Source organism: Mauremys mutica, chromosome 7 (genome assembly GCF_020497125.1).
Source record: "Mauremys mutica isolate MM-2020 ecotype Southern chromosome 7, ASM2049712v1, whole genome shotgun sequence".
In the NCBI taxonomy this organism is placed as follows: Eukaryota; Metazoa; Chordata; order Testudines; family Geoemydidae; genus Mauremys; species Mauremys mutica.
Window position 1 is genome coordinate 7,859,713 of NC_059078.1, and position 27,875 is coordinate 7,887,587.

A 27,875-nucleotide genomic window follows, 5' to 3' on the forward strand; every position below is an offset into this window, starting at 1 on the left:
GAAAAACAGCTCCGGTAATTACTATAGTCCTTACAAATTCACTAAGTACTAACACTGATATTCGATTGAAATAACTGTCTTTACCATCCAGTTCAACACACATGAAAAAAATCCCATGACATAGGATTTAGAGATGTTACCTGACAAAGGTATTTCTTATGCCATTCTTTTATGGGACTTTTAAGACAATGGTGTAATACTACACAATTTCAGTTTTTCATTTATTTCCTGCAGTTTTGTAATACATACATCTGTGGCCCAATTGCTACATTGACTTTTTTTTTTTTTTTTAAACAGTGTGACAAAAATAAAGCCATATGGAAACCACCATCAAGCCTCCACATCTCCCTTAAACATCACCCTCATCAGGACCCGCTCTCTTCAGCTGCCCAAGAGAAGAGGTGAGCCTGGCAACAATCCCTGGAGGTCAACAGTCTCTGACTATTTTTGAAACAAGGGTGAAAGCCTATTCCACAACTGGCTCTGTTGCCAGCCACCTATAATAAACAGAGGAATCCAGGTGGAGTTTGCTTGTTGGCCGTAGCTGCAGCAGTATGGCATGGTGGAATTGCAGTCTTTCCAGCACACTGTACTTGGTCAAGTCATGTAATTTTTCTGTGAATAAAGTGCAATAATCTCATACTAATTGTTAATACAGGATCAGATTCGAACCCTTCCTTACTCACATACTTTTAATCCTGTCAGAGCATCTAAGAGAACATGCTTCTCCTGGGTTCATGCTACTGGTCTGTCGTCCTTCCATTTCAACAGAGGTTAAAGAGTCTGTAAATGGATATTTCGTGCTGTGACAACTAGCTTTTATTTTTCACCTGGAAATGCATGGGTAAGTGTTTGAAAAACTGAAAATAATCCAATTTTTAATAAAAGACCCAGCACATTAAGTTGAGGGTAGTTACCATATGTCACATGATATAATACTTATCATTACTCTTCATATACCTGTGTAGTAATCATAAAAAGTTGCTTATCAGAGTGCAATGCCTTTGTTCTCTAGCCAGAAGTCTGAACGAGGACCAGGTTTGGGGTTAGGAGCTACTCACTTCAGAAATTCCATCTCTGGAATACCTCCCTGTATATCTCGATCGAAGACCGTCCAAAGCTGCCTCCAAGCCTTCTTGTGATAACTTTCTAATCAGGTCACTTCCTTTTTTGAACTTTTTGGTGTCTCCTGTAGGTTCTTCCTTTTCGATTTGCAGGCAGTTTTTGGTGGGCCATTTGACCCACTCTTATTCAGTTATGTAAATCTTTTTTATTGTGCCCTTTGTGGGATGACCTCAAGTGATAGCGATGCTAGTGAACTGACTGAACATAAAACAGATAAATGTGACACTGATCTGCAACTGTAATGTAATCATCAATATATCATCATCAGAACTTATGTTCTTGCTGCTGGATTTTCAAACCACACCTTATGACAAAATGACAGCACAACATGGAGAATGAGGAGGAGGATACTGTTAATTACTAAATGGATCAATGAGTATTCAATCATTTCAACATGCAACCGTTCTTCATATTGTAAAGCACAATTCCTTTACTGCACAGTAACTCTCTATTCTTCTGATGCAATTATATAAAATGACAAAAGAGTAAATTATCATTGACGGATGGAAACATTTATGTAGCTGAAAGTGTTGTTCAGTAATAGCACTGCATACAGTTCACATTCTGCAGGTGGATTAGCAGAGAATTAGTTTCTGCTTTTATATTTTATTTTTCTTTCCATGATAAAAAATATTTTCAATAGTTTTCTCCCTAGATCAATATTCCTGTGATTTACATGCCACCACCAATGACATCATTAATATATTGTGAATATGCCAAAAAACACTGTTATTCAAATGAACTCCCATCTATTTTTACAAGCAAGTAAGCTTAGACAAGCTTTTATTTTTGTCTATTATAAATCTTTTTCTTTTCCCCCATTTTCTCTTTCCTGATTTTCACCCACATAGCACCTCTGTTCAAGTTAAATGCAGGTGGCCATATCACAATAGCTCTACTGCAACCAATACTATAGAAAGTGAACTTGTGAGAGAGAAAAAGAGTTTAAGAAATGGCAGACAGAGTGTCTCAGGGATGCTGAATTTGTGTCTTATCTGATAAAACTACCACAGCACAGATTTTTGCCTGTGTTGCCTGGGGAACCTGTCACTATCACGACTGTTAGGTAAAAAGGATGGATGGATTTGGGATTACAAAACAGTATCCTAGATTTGCATTGAGAACAAAATTCCCTAGAACTCCAGAGCAAAAAAGAATTTCAAATTTCTTTTGGGGGTAAATATCTCTATCCAGCTCCTAGAACAAGAAGGGCAGAAGCAGTATGGGATAGAATGTTTGAATGCATTTGCACTGCTACCTTATTAAAAAAGGAGCATAGGTAATCTCTATGAAAATAACTGCGATTAGGATACCAAACAACTTACTGGCCTTGACTATCCATTTATAAAACTTCAGTCATGTTTCTCAAAATAAGCATGAAATATAAAGCAGCCTTCAGAAGGATTAATTGTGGAATTATAGAATCATAGACTTTAAGGTCAGAAGGCACAACACAGGCCACAGAATCTCACCCATCCACTTCAACAACAAACCCCTAACCTATGTCTGAGTTATTGAAGTCCTCAAATTGTGGTTTGAAGACTTCAAGGTGCAGAGAGTCCTTCAGCAAGTGACCCGTGCCCCACGCTGCAGAGAAAGGCAAAAAAAACCCAGGGCCTCTGCCAATCTGCCCTGGAGGAAAATTCCTTCCCGACCCCAAATATGGCGATCAGTTAAACCCTGAGCATGTGGGCAAGATTCACCAGCCAGACACCCAGGAAAGTATTCTCTGTAGTAACTCAGATCCCACCCCATCTAACATCCCTTCACAGGCCATTGGGCATATTTACCACTAATAGTCAAAGATCAATTAACTGCCAAAATTAGGCTATCCCATCATACCATCGCCTCCATAAACTTATTAACCTTAGTCTTGAAGCCAGATATGTCTTTTGCCCCCACCACTCCCCTTGGAAGGCTGTTCCAGAACTTCACTCCTTTGATGATTAGAAACCTTTGTCTAATTTCAAGTCTAAACTTCCTGATGGCCAGTTTATATCTATTTTTTCTTGTGTCCACATTGGTACTGAGCTTAAACAATTCCTCTCCCTCCCTAGTATTTATTCCTCCGATATATTTATAGAGAGCAATCATATCTCCCCTCAGCCTTCTTCTGGTTAGGCTAAACAAGCCAAGCATTTTGAGTCTCCTTCCTAAGACAGGTTTTCCATTCCTCAGATCATCCTCGTAGCCCTTCTCTGTACCTGTTCCAGTTTGAATTCATCCTTCTTAAACATGGGAAACCAGAACTGCACACAGTATTCCAGATGAGGTCTCATCAGTGCCTTGTATAACGGTACTAACACCTCCTTATCTCTACTGGAAATACCTCGCCTGATGCATCCCAAGATCGCATTAGTTTTTCTCACGGCCATATCACCTTGGCCACTCAGTCATCCTGTTATCAACCACCTCCTCTGTTACTTCCAACTGATGCGTCCCCAGCTTATAACAAAAATTCTTATTAATCCGTAAATGCATGACCTTGCACTTGTCACTATTAAATTTCATCCTATTACTATTACTCCAGTTTACAAGGTCATCCAGATCTTCCTGTATCATATCCGGGTCCTTCTCTGTATTGACAAAACCTCCCAGTTTTGTGTCATCCACAAACTTTATTAGCACATTCCCACTTTTTGTGCCAAGGTCAGTAATAAAAAAATTAGATAAGATTGGTCCCAAAACCAATCCCTGAGGAACTCCACTAGTAACCTCCCTCCAGCCTGACAGTTCACCTTTCAGTACGACCTGTTGTAGTCTCCCCTTTAACCAGTTCCTTATCCACCTTTCAATTTTCATATTGATCCCCATCTTTTCCAATATAGCTAATAATTCCCCATGTGAAACCGTATCAAATGCCTTACTGAAATCAAGGTAAATTAGATCCACTGAGTTTCCTTTGTCTAAAAAATCTGTTTCCTTCTCAAAGAAGGAGATCAGGTTGGTTTGGCACGATCTACTTTTTGTAAAACCATGTTGTATTTTGTCCCAATTACCATTGACTTCAATGTCCTTAACTACTTTCTCCTCTAAAAATTTTTCCAAGACCTTGCATATTACAGATATCAAACTAACAGGCCTGTAGTTACCTGGATCACTTTTTTTTTCCTTTCTTAAAAATAGGAACTATGTTAGCAATTCTCCAGGCATACGGTACAACCCCTGATTTTACAGATTGATTAAAAATTCTTGCTAATGGGCTTGAAATTTCAAGAATTTAATATTCTTGGATGAAGATTATCTGGGCCCCTTGATTTAGTCCCATTAAGCTGTTCGAGTTTGGCTTCTACCTCGGATGTGGTAATATCTACCTCCATATCCTCATTCCCATTTGTCATGGAGACAATGATCTGAGAAACTGTCCAAAAAGGAACACTTCTCACTCAACTTCTCTCAGTCTAATTCTGACTCAGAAGAGTCAATAGTCAATAGCAAGAAGCTCCAGAGAAGAATCTAAGATCAGAATTCCACAAATTCAGGGAAGGTAAACTTCACATTTACTGACATTGACTTGCATTACAAACTTGGGACCAAATTCCAATGCACCCAGTGAAGTTGTATACAAATAACTCAAGGCAGAATCTGGTCTCACGATAGTTTAAGTTTTTCTTTTAATATACAAAGTTATTTTTACTATCCAGAGGTCCATTCAAACTAACAGGATGCATGGTCATTTCAATGAACAAATCTTGAAAAAAGTTATTTCAATTATTCCAGTATTTCATTGGGCAGATTAATATTTTAGATACTTTCAACTAGGCATTTCTTTCCCTAGCTGAACAGAAACATGTTAATATGAGACTACTGTATTGAAATACACTGAAAAATTCTCAAAATGAATGCACACAGAAGTATTCTGCCTTAACATTTGCATTGTCATGTTCCATGCTTTTCTAATATTAAGGTGCACTTTTTAGATAGAGATTGCTGACAGTAAGAATCTGAAGCACATAATCAGCAAGCTAAAATACTGCACAACAAATCACGATAAAATCTGCACTTTGAGACAAGCCATGCTTTAAAACCTAGCTTCTTAACTGGTTTCAACAACAAACATGTATGGGTATTACAAAAGGGCTTCTTATTCAGACAGTTTTTTAAAAATCATATATATCAGACACCTAATATGTCACATCGTCAGTTTAAGTTGCATAATGACCAAAATGGAAACATTTAATGTTAGTTTGAAATGAATTTTAAAAATAGGGTTTAATACTTCTGTCAACATCAAAAGGTTTAAATTAGTTTCAATTACTGAAAAGTCCACAATTCTAATGATGTTAAGCGAGTCACCACACCATTGTATTAATACCATCTAGATCCTGGAGGTCAGTTCAGGTCTCTGATATAACCATGTTAATTTACTTTCTTCTGTGCAAGATTTGAGAATATTTACCTAAACGGTACATTTATTGTACAATAGCTTATGAATATCAGAAACATCAGACAAAAAACAGCTTTTTATTGCTAAACAGACTATTTCTGGAAAATAGACTATCCAAGAGTAATATAATGGCTGTGGTGCCAATCTGTTCTGATTAAGAACTGTGAGTAGAAAAAAAAAAGGAAAAGCTGCTATCAAATAGAAATATCTACTAATCAGATTTTTAAAAAATGCTTACAAGTGGGGTGATTTACCAAACCACATTCTCTTTGAATAGCACTGCTACTCTGTCATGTTTGAGTTGAAGTCCCTGTGACACAGGAACACTGTGTACTTCAATACTCTGTGCCAAATTCTTCCCGCAGGTACGCCACAATGTTGATAGAGAACATGAACAAAGCATAGAATTTGGATTTAGCACATCTGGGTTCCTTTCCTGGCTTTTGTCACACACCTTTTGTCACTCCTTTATGTGACTCAGATTCCACATATGAACAAACCCACTATACACAAATATAAATCTGTTTAAAAGTAATTTTATTGACACTTGTTTTCTTCCTTTGTTAGAACAGAGTTTTGGTTGAAAACAAGGTGGTTGTTTTTTTAAAAGATGTTCATCTGTTTCCGTCCCTTGCTCCCGAAGTCATGACCCTGCTCATGACATCACAATGATTTCTATAGCAGCCACTCATAATGTTGCAATCTTGATTCTGAATGTATTAAAACTGACATAAGCAATGTTAAAGACTCCATGTTATATGCTGTTTACAAAATAACATTATGGTGGAAATAAAACCACGCTCTGAAAAATATTGCTGTTATAAAGCTCGTTTCACATGTGCAATGAAACAAGCACTTATTGACTGGATGATATTTCAAACCTCTACAATAAACATCAAATTTAAGATTGTGTGCAACTAATATAACTTATTACAAGGCAATTTATTTTCCAGGCTGGTATCTAGCGAAGCAGATATCACCCATTACTAGTCAACTTACTTAGTCTCTTAGCAGCCTCCAGGGCATCATTTGCAGAGTCAGCCACGAAGAATCTCTGAACTGTAACCCCATGGTCTGCCATCAGTTTTTTACTCTGGTATTCCTGCAGGTTCAGCCATCGTTTCGGGGTTAATTGAACAGCCTACAGAAATAAAGAGAAATAACAAAATGCTCATTATGAACAGTTCATGCAACAGTCAACTGAACTATTAAGCCTCACGGTCACCTCAAACTAACAATAAACAAAATTATTTAGGAGAAATGGAAGAATGTGCATCATTTTATGGAAATGCCATTTCAAATGTGTGGCTAAAACATTCTGAAACCTATCAAAGATACTAAAATTCTGCACAAGGCTCACAGGGTGATCTTGGCTGGATGTGTCTCTCATTTAAATCAACACAGGTTTTCAAATGTACTAGGTTTGATTTCTACAGTATATTTATGGTTTTATGCATTTCTGTACTACCTAAGAATACTATTATAAAATTGCTACATTAATAAAAATATTCTTTGCTTTAGTTTAAAGTCCACAACATACTAAATATTAAATAGTTGTCTTACGTACAAAAGTTTCTCAGACACTATATACACACTGTACATCTGAGTAGGAAAAAAAAATCAATTAAGGGTTAAATTTTCAAAGTAATAATAAATCCCAACACATTTTAAAAGGTTTGGCAGCTATTCCTGATTGGCTCTGTTTTAGTGACCTTTTGTTAAAGGAACTAGCAAATTACAAGTGTGGCCATCTGAGTCCAGGAGTAGCAGCAGAAGAAACAACTTCCCAACCTTACCATACAAGATTTACAAATTATTCATACTTACACACACATAATTATACATATGTGTATGCTATATATATATAGCATGGGTGGGCGGGCTGGGAGAGGGGGAGAGAGAGAGAAAGAGAGAGAGACTTATGCACACAAAACCAAAGGCCAGCAAATCAAAAGATCCCAAGCAAGTGCCATAGGTGCACCACTGAAAAGTGCAGAAATGGGCATTTCAGAGTTGTGAGCTCAAAGGAGTGGGACTGAGGTCTACTCCTTTCTATACTGTACTGCTACGTGGCAGCTGTTCCAGCTTCACTCTTTTTAGCTGGGATGCCTCACCTCTTTCTGTAAAGCTTCAAATACTAATATTAAAGACCTTGCCGGACTATTGCTGAACATTGTGAACAATCCTCTCTAGCTTCCTCGTCTAACGTGAACAGCTTTGATGAACAAAGTAAGAAACGCGGTGCAGTATTCTTATGTCAATCACATCAGGTGGCTGCCTGCCGGGCTCCACTTTACACTCTCCAAATATAGTTGGATTTTGTTTTTAGGCTAAGCAAATTTAGTGGTGGTGAAAGGTGCCAGAGTGACAGCCCTGGAGACTGAAGTCCTATTTATCCACATAATGGATACTGCACAGACAAAATGTAAGCATGCACCACCCCCTTCCTCACCACACACACTCCTCTCCCCCCTAAGGGGCCTCAACACTGACTTAGGCCTGGTCTACAATGGGGGGTGGGGGGAAATCGATCTAAGTTACGTAACTTCAGCTATGTGAATAATGTAGCTGAAGCTGACTTAGATCTACTCACCATGGCGTCTTCACTGTGGTGAGTTGACTGCTGACACTCTCCCATTGACTCCGCCTGTGCCTCTCACCCTGATGGAGTACCGGAGTTGACGGGAAAGCGCTTGGCAGTCGATTTATCATGTCTAGACTAGACACGATAAATCGACCCCTGCTGGATCAATCACTGCCCGCTGATCTGGCGGGTAGTATAGACAAGCCCTTAGAGGCACCACTACCAGAAGAGAATAAGTCTCCATGTCCACTGCTAACAATACCAGCCATTTAGTGTCTGAAAGCACCTAGCACCCATTGGGTTCTAGAAGAAACAAATAATTACAACAATTTAGTAACAAAACCTGCTTCGGGAAAACCACATGAATAGATAGCTTTGCCATCAAAGCTGTGCAGCCCTTTGGACATTTTTCCTCTATCCCATAAGCCATACCACTTATCTGGATAAGTTACTCTAGATCCAAATTTCCTTGCTTTTGTACATGTTACACTTCCATTATTACTATATTTTTTTCTTTATATATTCCATGATCTAAAGTAAAAAATAAATTTCATGTCATTTAGGCCCTGATTCTGCAAAACATTTGTACATGTTTAACTACAAGCACATCAGTAATCCCACTCATATTAAACACATGGGTTAATCTTTACAGAATTGAGGTTTTATATGTTCCCAGCTCAGAGTGTTACAACTTACAGTGAATATGGAACAACCCTCATCGTCAACACAATTTCTTTAAAAAATTAACTTTGGTTAAAATTTACAAGGGGAATGTGGGGTGGGGTGGGGGGAAGACATCTGAACGTACTACAATAACCTGGATTTTAAATGTTCCATGAGAAACCAACTCATGCTCCCCTCTCACACACTTAACCAAGCACAGCCATATTTATAGAAATATCTGCAGGCTGGCTAACATTTCTTCTTGGGATCCACATTAAAATGGTCAAATAGAAAAGGGAAGAGTTAACTGAAAAGGGACATCAGCCTGAATGACAGCAGTGCTACCTGGCAGTGGTTTAATTACAAACTGTGTCATGCAGAAGACACTCTTCTCCTTATGGAGAGATGAACTGCTGCCCTGGTGGCAGATAAACCACCACAGTTTCTCAGCTGCTGATAAAATAAAAAGCACTGAAGGCATGCTGGCACCTCCCAGCTGGACAGAACAGAAAGGATTATTTATTATATTAATACTTGGATCTCTAAAATCAGGACATAAAACATTGATTATTCTTATATAGTTTTATACTAAAAACAAAAAAATGTTAATAAGTCCACCTTTCAACAATATACGGCTTTTATGCAATACTGGAGTTTTAGATATTACATTATATCAAAAACAAACATCCATCTTTTTGAACATATGACACAAAAGACTGATATTAAAGACATGTAAAAGCCAAGTACTTTTATACAGGAAGTTTTGTGTATTACAAAGTGATTCCTGCAGAACTTAAACAATTACAAATGGCTCAGAACTCACATTTTAAATAATGTGAGAAGTATTTTAGAAGAATAAAATGCTTATAGTGAATACCTACACTAACCTGGTTTTAGGTAATAATTCCACCATACAAGTGTCTCAACTTGTTTTCTATTTCTCTATGATCTTCAGAGTCAATACATTTACTTTTCGATTTATACACCACACCCAATAATTCCTGCATCAAGCCCCTAATTTCTATTTGAATTGTAGCATACCTTTTAGAAAGAGCGGAGAAGGTTTCTTAGGCCTGGTCTACACTGGGGGGCGGGGAAGGGGGCAATCGATCTAAGTTACGCAACTTCAGCTATGTGAAAAATGTAGCTGAAGTCGACATACTTAGATCTACTCACTGCGGTGTCTTCACTTCAGTGAGTCAACTGCTGATGCTCCCCCACCGACTCCACCTGTGCCACTCGCCCTGGTGGAGTACCGGAGTCAATGGGAGAGCGCTCTGGGGGTCAATTTATCGCGTCTAAACTAGACGCAATAAATCGACACCCCGCTGGATCAATCGCTGCCCGCCAATCCGGTGGATAGTATAGATATACCCTTAGATATATCCAGCACATTAAAAAGCCCCCCCACTTCTTTTCCTGTGTGTGTCTGTTCAAGCACAGTTATAACATTAAAATCCTGGGGGCTTAATTTTACACTCTTCATTTAGATTCTTTTGTCTTCAAAATATTCCTATGCTGAATTCATTCAACAAAATGTTAATGCAATATGCTACAAAATAATTGCCACCAGTATACAGTTCAATTTTTTATGATGTGTAAATATACATATCAGATACATACACACATGGAGATTGGAGTGAAGGATTACAGAATGAAATGCATATCCCCAGGAATTTAAAAGTGATAAAACAGGGGTATATATATGGGAGGGATAGCTCAGTGGTTTGAGCATTGGCCTGCTAAACCCAGGGTTGTGAGTTCAATCCTTGAGGGGGCCACTTAGGGATCTGGGGCAAAAAATTGGTCCTGCTAGTGAAGGCAGGGGGCTGGACTCGATGACCTTTCAAGGTCCCTTCCAGTTCTAGGAGATTGGTATATCTCCAATTATTATTTATGTATTTATTTATATCACAAGTTGAGGGAACTACTGTCCACTAGATGTCAGTTTTCCAGTTTAAGGAGAAACAGCTACTTATAAGATTAAAAAAAGGTGGCTGATCTAAAGGTTGGAAAATACAGACACACAAGTATTGTAGCTCAGTATTGTTGAGGCCAATCATCGTCAGAGGAGTGCTCAGGAAGGGTTTGTGCCTTACTGCATATTTACACTGAGGACAAAATATGAATTGTGTAATTTCTTCCCTTTTTTTTCACTCCCTTTCCCCAACACCAATGTAAACCTTCCCAAGCATTACTTGATTTCTGCTTCCAACTAAGGTACTTATCTCATGAGCTCTCATTTGCACTGTCAGCTGCCAGGCATCCCCTCACATACCCTACTAGAGCAGAAGCCAAAACAACTGCAATGAAAATGGAGTCCCAGAGATGATTAGACCCATTAGAGGTGACCTTGCAGCATGTAGCTACTGATCCTCTGCCTTGCCAGATGCAGTTTGAGATAGCAATTGGGGGGGAGACGGGAAGAGGCTTTGCAACCAGGATGCAGCATCAGCCAGGACCTTCAACAGCAAGTGACTGAGCCCTACTTTGTGTGAGGCAAAGGAGAATCCAGATGCACTACTTAGGCCCTAATCCAACATAAGAGCAATCCCAGTTCCCTGTGGAACTAAGTATTGGGGAAGTTAATATCTAGTTTAAAAAATCCCTCTTGGTCAAGGGGCCGGAAGCTCATAGCCATAACTCCGGTGAATACAGTAGGTTTTGTATGCTTTTAAGTCACTTCTTAAAATTCCTCACGTGCCTGATTAAGCTCCTGCCTGCCTGTTCAGGTGCATCTCATGCATTGAAAATTCTGGCCATTATGTTATCTGATGAGCCCCAAAAGAATAAGATTTTTTTTTTTACAAGTCTTCAATGGGCATAACATTATAGAAATGCTAAACATTATTTCAGCTGTAAGAGAAGGTAGAAGACAACTATCTTGGAAGAAAAAGCTTGATCATACCAGCTGGCTTTGAGACAGACATTCTGCTGTGGTTACTAGTCGTATTTGAGAAGTACACCTCTTTGTCAAGGCCTGGAGCTACATCTGTGAAGGCAGTCCTCATGCTCTCTCTCTCTCTCTCTCTCTCTCTCTCTTGCTCAATAGGGAATTTACAAGTCTGACTTTCAGGGTACAAAAAAAATAAGCTTATGTCTTTTAGCTAATTCATTTATCATGCCTTGCAAATATTTTTACCTTAACCTTCTTGAAAGGTTTTCAAGGTATTATTCAAGGTAACAATTCTATTCTCATTCAAACTAGGCTTTAAAAATTTCTCTCCTAAAATAAGCTACAATTACTAATGAACGGAACAAGTTACAGTTTTCATATTTCAATAGTGCTTTATCACTGTTGGGTTTTCTTTTCCCCCCAGACAAAAATGTTTCCAAGGAAGAGTAGTTGCCGTTTCATATTCCTGTTTAAAAAAAACAGATAAGTTATCAGCCTCACTTTGACAAAACATTTTAAAATTTCAAACTAGTGCACAGATAATCATTGTAAGCAAAACTATCTCAAAGAAATTCTTGTTTTCTGTGCTCCTTAATATCCACTGCTATAACAGAAGATTATGTTTGAATTTACTCTCAACACTAAAATGATAGCTTTTTATGTCACTGACAGAGGAAAGTTTCTAGGCAAACCAAAAGAAAATATTAATGCTCCACAAGTTTTTCAGAATTTGATAGCAATTACAATCTCGGCAGAAAAAAAAGAAAATCCTTACATTTATTACAATTAGTAAATTAAATGTATTAATCGCTACGGCTATTCAATTAGCTCTCTCTGGTTGGATGCAGCAAGCATGTACTTTCAAAACAGGTGTCATCGGGAAGGCTTTACATTGCTCAAGTATGAAGCAACAGTAGGTATGAAAAATGATCTTCCTGAAATATCCCACTTTCACAAACAAAAAGCAAAGTGAGGTTAGTGGTTAAAGCAAGAGGCTGGGAGTCAATTCTATTCCCAAATGCACTACTAGCATGCTGAACAACCTGGGCAAGTTCCAGACCTCCTTGTACCCCCTTGTACCTTCAAAGTTTTCAAGTTGCAAAATGGGTATTAAAAAAATCTTATTACCTTACATGAGTGTTGTGAAGCGTAACTAATGTTTGATAAGCCCTCCGGAGAGCAGCAGATAAAAAAAAAAGGTGTTGCACACAGTACACAGTGAGATTTGTTCTTGTACCACCATCGGAAAATAACATGAAAAAAGAGAAGAATGATCCATGCCAATATTACCAAGTCAGAGCTGAGGTATGGAGATGGAGACAGCAAGAAGAATGTGGTTCAGAATCAGAAGAACTGGCAAAATGGACAGCACAGCACCAGAACAAACCCCCAGAGAAATAATGAAAGACTATGATTCTATAGAAGAGACACACCTTCGTTTGCAAACCAGAAAGTACTGCGCAACCATCTTACTTTAACCCTGAATTTCAACCAAGATGGGCTTTCAATCAGGATTTTTCACAACAGACAAAACTCCATGTGATGAATGAACTAGTGAAGATGATGAATGAAAACAGCCTACTATTATATACATTTGTTGCTTATCTATACACTTTAGAAATCAGTGGAAATTGACTCCATATTAAAAGCTCTGCAGAGCAAAGGGACATGAAAAAGTTACATTAAAGCTCTTGAGAAACAGACCTTTTGCCTTGATAAGGGCAGGCAAAAGACAGTAATTACAAGAGATTGAGTGAAGGAAAAAGACATGCCCCTCTCTAAAAGATCTTTTCTCTTTCAAGAACATCTTAAAAGTGAAGACCTGGAATCATTTGTTATGGATTATAGGCTAAAGAAAAAAAACACTGTGATAACCAACTGCAGAAAAGACACTAATCTTAGAATTAACACCCAGCTCTAAGTAGTTCTCAGTTATACTAAAAACATGCTTGAAGATAAAACAGAAAAATTTATCCTAATCAGAATGGAAACAAAGACCTTTGGATAGGTGGGACTACGGTGAATAGAATCAATGAAAGCCTCCAAGTCTTTACTCCTCACTTTTTCCCAGGGCTCAGAAGACACTAGATACAAGTCCCCTCAAATGCACTTATTTCAAGTATTCTCAAAACCTCATCAACATATTGTAGTCAGGAAAAACATCCCAGGGATCACACACTCCATACCATGATGCATCTTATAGGTAAAAATAAGATACAGCACTGACTGAAGTTACCTGTGCTATTGCACAACTGTACAGCCTTAAGACAAACAACACAAAGGGCTTTATGGTAACAGGTTTTAAAAGAAACCTTACATTTTCCAGGCCGATTCTTCCCCTTGAGACTTATTAGCAGGATGCTTTAATGTGGCCTGGAATGCAACTCTAACATCTCCTACCTGCCAGTTCTATTATTTATTCTCCCGCTCCCCTTTATGCCACAGCTCTACTGCTGTGGACAATCTACTTGCCCTCAGCAGTATTAAGTTGCACTCCCAGAGGCACCAATGCACACTTGTCCATCCATAAAAAACAAACCATAGGGGAACCAGGCTGTGAGCAAGGATCTGTGAAAGTCACTTGAAAGTCTCTTTAAAGAAAATCTGAAAGGCTGAAAAGGGGAAGAGTAAAACAAGGAAAAGCACAGACTATTTTCTTATTTCTGCTCTCCCTCTTCCCGCTTTCCACCCATAGCCCTTCCTCGCTTTCCACCTCCTCCCCCCACATTTCTGTCAGAAAAATCAAAGGAAAATCCCTGGGAGCATACCATATATCTTTCACACAGAGCTGCATTTGGGTGGAAAGCAACACTTTTTAATAGCTGAAGATACATTTGGGTTTTATGACATTTACTTCTTAGCAATCTATTTTCTTCACTGCCGGGTTGTATCGCAACATGAGAAGTGTAATCCATTTCATAGGTATTTCTGTCACTCCAACCTATCAAGGAAGCACTGGAAAAAGTCAATAAGCGGACCTTGCTGTAAAAGCCCCTGAGATTGTGTGTGACATCTTGAATTTTGCATTTTAGTCTGACAGTCAAGAACTGGGAGAACTTGAGCCTCAGTATTTGTCGGTGTGAAGCATTTTCTGCTGGCTGATATTGCTTCAGATGATTGTTTTCTTTTGGAAAATGGCAATTTCTTAAAACACACTTTTTTTTTTAAACCCTCAAATTCAAAATCCTCATCACTATAAAAGTATCTTAATCTTCAATCTTAACTTTTTCTGTTGTTTTTCAGAAAAACAGTCCAAAGGAGGATTCATGGTTAAAGAAAACAAAAAAGAATTATTTCTAATTTTCTTTCCTTTTTCTGCACCCAACCCCTTTTTTGTATATTTAAATTCAAGTTCATTTATCCAAGGGGAAAAAAGCACAAGTCTCCCTTTACAGAATTATATAAGTGTAGGTCATCTAGCCCAGAACCCCTCATCAAGGCAGGACTATGCAATAACTCGACCATTCCTGACAGGTGTTTGTCTAACCTGTTCTTAAAAACCTCCAGTGACGGAGATTCTACAACCTGCCTAGGCAATATGTTCTGGGGCTTATCTGTGTTTCTAACCCACAGAAACTAAAAACCCAGAGAGTTGGATAAAGTGAAACTCAAGCTACAAGAATTAATCCCAGCAAAGGACATTTTTACTAGCATGTAAGATAACTGCCATTCACATCTTTACTGCAGGCTTCTAATGGAATCAGTGTTACTACTAACACATTTTTACAAGAGCCATTATTTAGAACTCAGATACACCGGGTTGTTAAAAGTAGAGCAGTGCTTTTTAGGGCAGGGCAGGGCATGGGGTCATTTAAATCAAACTGCGTAAACAGGATTTTTAAAAAGGGGTTGGTCAAAAAGTGTCAGACGTAACCACTACGAGCATTAGTATACTCAGTTTGTGACACATTTGAAAGTTGTGGTTGAAAACTTAATGTCTCTCCACTGTAAAATGTGTTCCAGGGTGATTTTCTTCCCTTCTTTTCTTTTCTTTCCCTGGTCTTAGAAGCTAATATAAAAAGAGAAAAATTAAACAGATAGAATCAAAGATTCAGACTGATATGCACCTGCAAAATCAAGGAAAAAATATGAGAGATAAAGAGGAAACTCTTCCTCTAAAGGCACCATTAACTCTCAATTCTCACTCTTGGGTTTAGTATTCCTTAGTGTTAATCCATAGGTACTCAAAGAGTTCAGAGATTTTTTTTTAATTTATGGGGCCAAGCCAGGTTTTCACACAATCACTATTAGAGGTAACTGATCAAGTATCAGAGGGGTAGCCGTGTTAGTCTGGTTCTGTAGAAGCAGCAAAGAATCCTGTGGCACCTTATAGACTAACAGACGTTTTGCAGCATGAGCTTTCGTGGGTGAATACCCACATCCGAAGAAGTGGGTATTCACCCACGAAAGCTCATGCTGCAAAACGTCTGTTAGTCTATAAGGTGCCACAGGATTCTTTGCTGCTTCTACAGAGGTAACTGAGTTTCCCCTTCTTAACAAGCCTGCAGTGAGTTATACCTGTACATATATAAGTTCTGTATATTTTGCTTGTGGGCATGTACACGGTACAAAAACTACCATTCAGATGAGAGATCTTCCATTGTTGTTTGCAAGTGGTAATAGCTGTGTTGCTCCCAAGATATTAGACACACAAGGCAGGTGAGGTAATATCTTTTATTGGACCAACTCCTGTTAGTGAAAGAGACAAGCTTTTGAGTGACACAAAGCTCTTCTTCTGAAAGCTTGTCTCTCTCACCAACAGAAGTTGGTCCAATAAAATATATTATTACCTCACCCACATTTATCATTCAGATGAGTTACATAGGCACATTAAAAAGAAAAGTAAGGTATCTTTTCCTGACCCCCCACAAATCCTAAATATACCAGGCATTTATTGGCTATTTCTAGAGAGTAAAATTGACTCTTTACACTGCCGCAATCATCTCTACTTCCTGCTGTTTTGTTTGTATAAAATCCTCAGGGCTAAAGGTTGCCTCCCTCATCTCTCTGTAATAGTAGCATGTTATCTCAGGGATGTCAAATTAAGTTAGTTCCCTACCCAGTTTCCTGTTGCTTGAGATGTCACAAGGTGATAGAAATTAAAAGACAATTAGAATATGAATAAGAACAACACGATAATTAAACAGGAGTGGAACAAACAGCATATTTTACAGAAGGAAACAGTTTTCATATATAAAAAGACATTTGGAAATAGCAGTCAACTAAGATATTTTAGTCCTTATCTGTATGCAGCATTAATTACCATCAGACTTTCAGGAACTTTCAACTGACCCACAAGGTTTCTTCCAAGTGTCTGCTTAAAAAAGCAAACCAAAAAATAAACCCCCTTATTTTTTGTGCATTTGAACAGGAAAAACTGACTTAATATATTCAAAACAAAAAAAAAAGTTTTCAAACTGTAGGGTAATTGGCTGCTTGGGAAAAGATACTACCTTAGTTCTCCACAGAATGAAATCTTCCATTTAGCCACAAAACAGATACAGCATGGGTAGTGCAAGCTCCACCACTATCCCTGAGAAGCTAGTTCAGTTTCATGTTCATTCAGTCTTTGGCCTCTCTGCTGAAACTACTAGCAATGACTCCAAATATGCTGGCACCACATGCTCACATTTCAGATGAAAAGAACAGGAGTACTTGTGGCACCTTAGAGACTAACAAATTTATTTGAGCATAAGCTTTCGTGGGCTACAGCCCACTTCTGCGGATGCATAGAATGGAACATATATTGAAGAGATATATATACACATACAGAGAGCATGAAAAGGTGGGAGTTGTCTTACCAACTCTGAGAGGCCAATTAAGTAAGAGAAAAAAAAACTTTTGAAGTGATAATCAAGATAGTCCAGTACAGGCAGTTTGATAAGAAGTGTGAGAATATTTACAAGGGGAGATAGATTCAATGTTTGTAATGGTTCAGCCATTCCCAGTCCCTATTCAAGCCTAAATTGATTGCATCTAGTTTGCATATCAATTCCAGCTCAGCAGTTTCTCGTTGGAGTCTGTTTCATTTCAGATGCTAACTCACCATGAAACAGACTAAAGAGTACCCCAATTCAATTCACATACTGTAGAGAGACAGCTATTAGATATCCAGCTAGCAATAACCTGGATAGGATTTGAACTTATGACTTAGCAAAGAGGGTATATAATTCATTATCCAATCCATTGTGCCAGTCACTTTGCATTGTTTTTCACTTACTTTCAGTAGGTTAATTTCTACACAGCCTTATTTTACCTCAATGAATAAATGTTTGTGTGGAACTAAAAGCCGACTTCATACAACCTATTCAATGTACTTTGATGTTCAGAAATGGCAGCTTTCGACCCGCAAATGTTGAACAAGTTTTGGATTGGTAAAGCAATTGATTGTCCTGGGCTGATAAACCAGTTTCCAGATCCCTGCCTGTCCATGACAGATAAAACTCAGCCAAATACATAACTCTATAGCCTTTAGCTCAATCAGCTGGTAGCTGCTGGCAGGCGATATCTTGTTGAAAAGTGTCATCATTTGTGAAAATCGTAGCAAGAACTGGAGAAGATCACGTAAGACTTTCAGCCAGCTACCATCCTGCTTTAAAAGCCATAGATCTGTAATCTTTAAACACCACATATTCTCTCTAAATATTAATGGGTTGGTGTATTTTTTTCTTGGACAAATATTAAAGCATTGTATAAATAGTGATGGAGAAATCTTAATAGGATGGATTCAGATAAACATTCAAAGATTCAGACCTTCAACTCTACTTTGGAATTTTGTTTAAGAGTAAGAATTTTAAAAATTATTATGTAATTTCCTGCATAACTGCACATACAGTTACATCAACTGAGCATACACACTGAATATTGGTGGATATAAATTGCAAGTTATACATTCTAATGTCCATTTTGCATGCATAAACTTCCAGTTTGCATATGCACTTCCGGAAATCAGGCACTATGTACTTCCTACAGCAGGGGTATGCAACCTATGGCACACGTGATGAAGGCGGCACGCGAGCCGATTTTCAGTGGCACTCACACTGCCCGGGTCCTGGCCACTGGTCCGGGGGGGCTCTGCATTTTAATTTAATTTTAAATGAAGCTTCTTAAACATTTTAAAAACCTTATTTACTTTACATACAACAATAGTTTAGTTATATATTACAGACTTATAGAAAGAGACCTCCTTGTTGTCAGTAGCTACTGGTGTGGTGCGCTACTCTTGTTCGATGATGATAACAGTCGGCTGCGTATCTTACTACACTTCTAAAAATGTTAAAATGTATTACTGGCATGCGAAACCTTAAATTAGAGTGAATAAATGAAGACTCAGCACACCACTTCTGAAAGGTTGCCAACCCCGTCCTACAGCATAGAGCCAAATGGGGTTGAAATAATTGTTTCATCTGTGTAATAATTACAATAATAATAAATAATAATGTGAAGTTTGAAAATAAACAAATTAAGGAAAATACATCAAGTACTATGGCATCCATAAATGTTCAAATCTTACAGATGGCATGTAACCAGATTAACTTTTGAACACAATTTTTTTTTTTTGGAGTAATGCATACACAGATAGACAAAAGGAATCTATCAATAAAACTGCACTTGCCAAGAGGTGATGCAGAAGTAATTTAAAAAATCCATCCATTAATATTACTAATTTCAAATAATGACTGCTTACAACAGGGGTTCTCAAACTGGAGGTCGGGATCCCTCAGGGGGTTGTGAGGTTATTACATGGGGGGTTGCGAACTGTCAACCTCCACCTCAAACCCCGCTTTGCCTCCAGCATTTATAATGTTGTTAAATATATTAAAACATGTTTTTAATTTATAAGGGGGGAGGGTCACACTCACAGGTTTGCTATGTGAAAGGGGTCATCAGTAAAAAAAGTTTGAGAGCCACTGGCTTACAACATGGAATTCTTAATGAAAAGAGATTTATTTTAAGCTTTTTCACGACATGCATTTCCTCACTTTCAGACTATTTTACTGACAATCAACAGGCATTTCAAAATAAAGATCTAACAATATACTGCCAAACCTTTCTATTCTGGTTTTTTATGCTTCTACATAGCTAGGGCCCTACCAAATTAATGGTCCATTTTGGTCAATTTCACAGTCGTAGGACTTTTAAAAATCGTAAATTTCATGATTTCAGATATTTAAACCTGAAATTTCACAGTGGTGTAACTGTAGGGGTCCTGACCCAACTCTGAAGTAAGGGTGGCATGGTATGGTATTGCAATCCTTACTTCTGCGCTGCTGCTGGTGGGGCACTGCCTTCAGAGCTAGGCAACTGGCCAACAGCCACCGCTCTCCTGCGCTGCCTTCAGAGCTGGGTGGCCGAAGTAAGGGTGGCAATACCGAAACCCCCCTACAGTAACCTTGCAACTCCCCCCACAATCCTCTTTTGGGTTGGGACCCCCAGTTTGAGAAACGCTGGTCTCCCCTGTGAAATCTGTATAGTACACCTCTAGCCCGATATAACGCGACCCGACATAACATGAATTCGGATATAATGCAGTAAAGCAGTGCTCCGGAGGGGCGGAGCTGCGCACTCCAGCGGATCAAAGCAAGTTCGATATAACGTAGTTTCACCTATAACACGGTAAGATTTTTTGGCTCCCAAGGACAGTGTTATATCGAAGTACAGGTGTATAGGGTAAAAATACACAAAAGACCAGATTTCACAGTCCGTGACTCGTTTTTCATGGCCATGAATTTGGTAGGGCCCTACACATAGCTAACACTGCGAAGACAGGAAGGGGAAATAAAATTTCATAGTTCTCCAAAATCCCAAATTGTCCTTTCTAAAGCTTTCGCTCATTTAAAAATTCTCTTACTGCGGTAGCTTACTCTGCCATTACTCTGCCAGTTTCAGGAGACCGAAACGTTTCCAGTTCAGCTTTACAGTACAAAGTGGTTTGAAAGTGACTGGAGGACCACAATCTGCTAATGAAAAGGCAGCTTTGAGGGGAAGGAACAATTTCAAATAGTCATCTTTAGCAATTCACACCCACCTTCTCCATTCCAGGTGCCTGTTCGACCTCCTCACTCCCCACAAACTAACTCCCCCCCCTCCCCATTTAACTTAGCAGATGCACAAGAGTTTTTTGATTATTTCAAATAGGAAATCTCACGCATACTCTGCTGGGAGTCTGAAGTCATCAGAGAGGTCAATCAGAATGTTGGACAGACAGTGTCCCCAGCCTAAGTCTAAGTAGTAATGGACAATGAAGAAATACTCTTCCATGCTGTTTTTCAACTACATACAATACCCAAACAGAATTCATACTTACAAACAACGTAAGACAAAAACAGTATTTGTCCCAGTTAAGAATTACATTAAGCTAGTTTAACTGACTACTCAATTAATGTTTGTACAGTTCTTTGAAGACAAAATGATATTTAAATATAAATATTATGCAGGATTTTGCCTTGCCTGGGTTAGTGATGAGATTATTGATAGCTCCACCAGAAAAACAAGGTAACTTGAAGGACTTATTTTCCCCTAGCAAGAGTTTTCAGGGCAAAGTCTGTACTTTCACAATCAGTAAAAGAAGAAAATGCATTTGTGGGGATTATTTTATGAGTTATAGTAAACAAAGCTTGTTTGAGCCACTTTATTTGGACAAATGTAAAAGGAAAACAACACTCAATTTCATGACTTGCAGTATCCCTTCTTTATTCAAGATAGAAAACCAGTATTAATATCACGAAGTGAAGAGGCCATGTTAGAAATATTTGATTTTAAGGCTGGTCAAATGAAATACAAACTAATACCTAACATCTACCCGCCCAATTCTGCTTCACTGTGCCTCAGATTCTGTGTGAAGCAGCTCTACCACTGCAAATGATCTGCCATATATTTATAGTGTCCAGGTTTATAAATATGGAACTTCTTGTAATGGGTTATATTGGAAACAAGTCATCTGGGGAGCAAAATATGAGGCAGAAAATCCTTAGGAAGTGTGTCTTAATAGACAACAGCATCTACCTTTAGTATATGTTATCTAAAGCAAAAGTATCTAACCCAAAACGTATGTGCTTATCCATCAGATTCTCTACTGTTTCACAACTTATTTCATTAGTTTATGTGTTATGATGGGTAATACAAAGAAATAGAGTTCCAAGTGTATGTGGAAGGAAACAAATATACAAAGACGATAATGAAAAAGTGTACTAGTCATCAATAAAAGAAGAAAAGATTTCTATTACACTGTGAGCTGTTTAATAAATGTAATTACAATATCGTAATGGAAGTTCATATCAAAAGGAACAGCAGGAAAGATAACTGGGGAAGCTTTCAAATGAATCAGTGTTAAAATATTAGGCTTTATTTTGTATACAAATGTGTGGCCGAAGAATCCATTTAAAAAACAATTTATTTTTTTTGACACTTACACTCTGCTGTCAGAAAACTAACAAGAGCTGGATTGATACTGAATGAAAACTTTCAAAATAAACAAAAGATGTTTGTTTTGACAATGTTCATTTAAGAAAAAAGTTTATCTACAGTAACTAAGCTATCATACATTTAATTAAATAAATGTGTGTTTATGCAGTGATGAGCTGCCAAAATCATAACAACCGGTTCCCTCCTCACCCCAGGAGGGGTCATGCCCCCCCCCAGGACCCCTGCCCCATCCAACCCCCCACGTTCCTTGATGCCCCCCCCACCCCAGGGACCCCCTGCCCCATCCACCCCCCTTCCCTGTACCCTGACTGCCCCCCGCCACCCCATCCAACCCCTCCTCTCATTCCTCATGGCCCCCCAAGACCCCTGCCCCATCCAACCTCCCCTTCTCTCTGTCCCCTGACTGCCCCTGGAACTTTTGCTCCTGACTGCCTCCCACTGCCCCATCCAACCCCTGATCCTTTCTGACTGCCCCACCAGGAGCCTTGCCCCTATTCAATCCCCCTGTTCCCTGCCCCCTGACCCCCCCACCCCTATCCACCCCTATCCACCCCCGAACTCCCCTGCCCTCTCTCCAACACCCCCTCCCTGCCCCCTTACCGTGCTGCCTGGATGTGGCTGGCGGCGCTACAGTCCGGCCACGGCTGGAGCCGGGAGCCCGGGGACGCGGGGCCGGGGCAGGAGTCGCGCAGCCGGAGCCAGAGGATGTGGTGGGGGCCGGGCAGCCGGAGCCAGGCGGCTGGCCAGCCGGAGCCGGGGAGGGCCACAGCCAGAGCCACGCAGCCGGAGCTGGAGCTGGAGCCGGAGCCGGGCAGCCGGGGCCGCCGCCGCGCCCAGACCCGCGCTGCCGGAGCCCGGCCACTTGGCAAAACAGCAGGAGCCAGGCGGCTGGAGCCAGGGGGCCAGGCCGTGGCCGGAGGGCCGTGGCCGGAGCCGGGCATCCGGGTAGGTGGGGTCGTGGCCGCCGCCGTGCCCGGACCCGCACTACCGGAGCCGGGGAGGGTCGCGGCTGGGACCGCGGAGGGCCGGGGCCGCGGGGGGCCAGGCGGCTGGGGCCACGGGGGGCCGCGGCCGGGGAGGGCCGCAGCCGGGGATGCAGCGCCAGGGAGGGGAGGGCGACTGGGGAGGGACGCGGGGCCGGGGAGGGCCGCGGCCGGAGCTGGGCGGCCGGGGAGGGATGCGGCCCTCTACCCCTACCTCAGCGTCGTCTTCCTGGGCCTGAGCGGGAAGCCTGCTTGCTTCTCAGCCCTCCCAGGCTTCCCGCGTGAACAGCTGATTTGCGGGAAGCAGGGGGGGAGGAGAAGCAGGGAGGAGCATTCATGGGAGGAGGTGGAGGCAGAGCTGAGGTGAGCTGGGGCCACAGCTGAGGTGAGGTGGAGGCAGAGCTGAGGTGAGCTGAGGAGCGCTTGTTAAATTTAAATGCCCTTTTAGAACCAGTTTGTCCCACGCGGGACAACCGGTTCTAAAAGGGTTTCTAAATTTAACAACCGGTTCCCGCGAACTGGTGCGAACCAGCTGCAGCTCACCACTGTGTTTATGTATACATATGTTTTTATTTAAATGTACTTTCTTGTTTACTTCCTGGTATGGTAGTAGCCAACATATGAACATTTCAAACTAGAAATAAGTTGCAAATTTTTAACAGTAAGGGTAACTAGCCAATGGAACCAAGGAATGTGGCAGGGCACCTCTCATTTGAAATCTTTAAATCAACATGGGATGTGTTTCTGAAAGATGTCCTCCAGTTTTGCCACAAAATTATTTGGCTTGATGCAGAAATAACTGGATGAAATTCTGGCCTGCATTGTCTCTCTTTTGTAGGAGAACTAACTAGGATGATTCTGCAGCAAATCTTATAAATCTCTATTTCAAAACATAACATGAGTACACCATGTGCACCACATTGATGAGACTTCTTACCCCTCCCAGAGATAAAACAATGTTAAACAACTGCATTTGGACTAAGTACCTGTAACTTGAATGTTTATCAGTTTAAACCACACTGCCTTCATTAGTATGGCCTTGACCAGGAGACAGCCCTGTAATACTGCACAGAGGAGAAAGAGGGCATAGTCTTAGCCTGTAAGAACCAAACCTAAATCTCCTCCTGGTGGAAACGGAGGTTGCCCTCCTCTGACCTAAACTAGTATAAAAATATGACAAGAGTAATGGATTTTTTTAAGTTAACCATAACTTTGTGAACAATCCTATTTTACATGAAGTCATCTTTTCATTCAGAGTCTCCTATAGGTTCAGCAGGGGAAACTTTTCATATTAAAGTCCCGATGTTATAACAATTTTTTAAAAGGACTTTTGAATAGGGCTTATTTTGAAATGAACTGAAGATGACAGATACATACAGCGGACTCCAATTCATAATTATCAGCCTTTTGGTTCCACCTTCCCTTTTAAAGTAAACCATGACCATTGTTGCACAATAAATATAGTCTGCCTCATAAACGGGGAAAAAAATAGTCACACTTGCAAGTTCTCCAAGGGCTAGAACACTTTGATCAATAAACTGCAAGGACAATTTACTGTTTTATACTGCTGAACCGTATACTCACTCTTCAGAATGAGTGAGACCTGTCACTACAATTGTTAAGGTTTATGTAACCATCTCAACTTCAAATTACACAAGTAATAAGATTGTGAAATATGCCCCCTAAACAGACTGCCTTCTGAAAGCTAGACAGCCTATTCATTTGGATACTTATTAGCATTCCTAGTAGATATGTACCTTCTAGAAACAAGATGTTAAAGTCAAATAACTAAGTTAATCTCACCACACAGAAAAAGCAGAAAAACGGAGGGGTTTGTTTATAGCTACATTTTAATGAATGTTTCCAGTTTTAAATAGCTAAAAACTGGGTTTAAAAAATTATACTCAACCAAACATTTGAGAGCAGAACCAAGATTTTCAAAGCTAGAAGCCAAGACTTAAGCACCTCAACAAGTGGCTGGATTTTCACAAGTACCTAGTGCTCGCAAATGCCCACTAAGCTCAGCGGGATCTGCTGTGCACTCAGGGCTGCTGAAAATCTCCATTTGTGTGTTTAAATGTGGCTTTAGCCCAGATTTATATCAAGTACACACTGGAAATAGTCAAAGCTGACCATATTTGCAGTCTTGAAACTTTCTTGTAAGGAACTGGCAGATCTTAATGATCTATGTATCTTAGGTAGTTCTATGGCCCCCATTATTTCAGTGTGTGATCTCTTCACATTCATTAATATATTTACCTTCATAACACTTCTGTGAGGTAGGGAAGTATTAACATCCCCATTTTACATATGGGGAACCAGGGCACAGAGAGACTAAGAGACATGCCTCAAGATACAAAAAAGTATGTAGCGGAGAAGACACTTGAACCCAAGTCTGTCTAGTATCCTAATTAATGGACAACAGTCCCTCCTCTCAGGAACAATCACCTAAACTCAATTGGGGAGTTCATCCCTTGGAGTAGCAAGACTTCAGAAGAGCTACATTTAATATGATTCAAAGAGATTTTCACATACATCAATGGTGGCTTATGTCACTAATTTAGTATTATCTCATGTGCTCAAACTAGAGCTTAGTCTTCTATCGGCCTTTACAGATCTTGCCCTAAAGTCTTTCACAGACTTTGAGACTCAATGGAAAGCCAATTTCCTCTTGTCATTACAAAGCAAGCTAGTTTGAAGTAGTTTAACAGAAGCCTCAGCAGACTACAGATAGAAAGTCAAGAAACACAGCACATTCCAGCATGAAACATCAAGAAAGTGACAATCTAACAGAAATCAAGGGAAGTGCTTACCTGAAATAGTGACATTTCAGTTCCACAAAGTGGAATTATTTTAGCTGAAAAGAGTGAGAAAAGGAAAGACATTTTGTACTCTTTTCCATTTTCCCCATTAGTTAAAAGAAGCTGCTCTTTTTCCCAGTCTGCTTTAAAAAGAGACAATGGGAGAAATGATCATTCCAGCACAATCTAAGAAAGCAAGGACATAAACCAAGGACTGAAAACCCCAAGTCATCATTACATTCAAAAAGTTTAAATAGCTAATTTGTTGCCAGTTGACTTTAGCAGCCTCATGAGAAGTAGGCAGCCACACATTATCAACAAAACCACATTTTTAAAGATGATCATTATAGCAACGTTCCTGCATCACTAATTCATCACCTTCTACATATGAACAATGGAAAGGCAGCTGTATTGATCATAAAGGTTATAAAATATTACTATACTGGTTTTAAACAGTTCAATTACACAAATACAGTTAAAATACGACCAGTTATTTTTTTAAATGATATTAAAGGATATCCAGTGGAACCGCAACCCAGTCTCCAATTGTGCATGCATGGTTTGCACATGCATACATCAACATGAAAACCTGCACATGAAGCAGGAAGAGGCTAACACCTGCGCGCGCACACAGGATGGTATGTGAGTGTGAACATTCTATTACATTCTAACATCTGTGTTCACAGGTATCACTTTAGCATGCAAATCTTAGTGCCCATAAGTATTTATATCCACAGCTGGAGGCTAGATTCTGAAAATCAAGACCTACAAACTTGACCTACACCATTGAAGTTATGGGAACTGGTCCTAAAAGTGTTGCATTCACACACTAAAGAATATGACCAACTTGTTTCCCACTCAGCCATCTATTGTGTCTGAATATTTTCAGTTTTGGTGCATACTACTATTAAATTCTAACCTCCCTAGAGGAATGTTAATTAAAAAATAAAAAAGTGTAATAAACGAGCAATCTATAAATGTACTGCAGTGTTACATGGCTCTAAAAACAAAAGCAGGTATTAAACTTTCAACTCACAATTCCTCTTGGATTGTGAGTGTGGTTCCTCTGTATTAATCTCTTCAGAATCTGACTGACTTAAACAGCTCCTAAGGTCAGAAGGAGGAGGTAATTGGTTTTTCATATGTGGGGGAAAAAATGACTAGAAGCAATATCTGCATTATTCTCTCAATTAAATTTTTATCATGTATTCACAGGCACTTTAAGTGGGAAATAACATTATTCTTTCCTTCTAATTTCAGCGTACTATAAAAGCAAATACTGGTTTTGACTTCTGTAATATTATAAAACCAACAAGTATTTAAACTAATACCCAATAAATATCTATATTAATACTGTGGGCAAAAATATGGCCAGATTAGCCATGCTGACTACTTCTCTTCCAAAAGACAAAAAACTAGCATCCCACAAACAGCAACAAGGCTACATTTGCATTCACAGCTTCAAACCTGAACATTTGCACTCTGCTAGTAACAAGAAAAGAAGGGGCAAAGAGGTAAGATTCAGCAGAGAGGAAATAAAATGGTGCACAAGGACAGCAACAATAAGCAACAGCCGTTACTGCTCATCTGAATGGAAAGAATGAAGCTGGAAAAGTGACATAACTAAACAAATATTAAGAGTCAGGTGTTAATACCAAAACAAAAACACGAATCAAGTTGGCTCCATGATGGAGATGGGTGACTTTGACTCAAAGCCTCCTTGTTAGTGGAAGCAAGAGTTATGCAGGAGAATATCCAGTATTGCAAGTTCATGTGACATATGACCTTCACAAAGCCTATAGCTGACAGTTTAAAATAATAATTATAATAATAAAGGCACCAAAAACACAGAAGAGACTCTAAAAGATAAATCTGAATACACTGTGTAGAACAAAAGAACAATACTGTACATCTTCATGAACCAGAAGTTCAAGTAAAGAGAAATAAAGAACCAGCAACAACACTTGAAGTCTTTGCTGTTCACTGACAAGTGATCAGGAAAAAAATAAGC

The 27,875-nt window shown here is 39.5% G+C and overlaps 1 protein-coding gene across 1 annotated transcript in view; it reads right to left on the minus strand.

Moving 5' to 3' along the window:
* Nucleotides 1-27,875, minus strand: part of SUCLG2 (succinate-CoA ligase GDP-forming subunit beta) — a 214,449-nt gene that overhangs the window by 166,712 nt on the left and 19,862 nt on the right. The window contains exon 2 of the mRNA XM_045024985.1: nucleotides 6,512-6,653. Coding sequence (XP_044880920.1) covers nucleotides 6,512-6,653 — 142 coding nt within the window. The remainder of the gene's footprint in view (nucleotides 1-6,511; nucleotides 6,654-27,875) is intronic.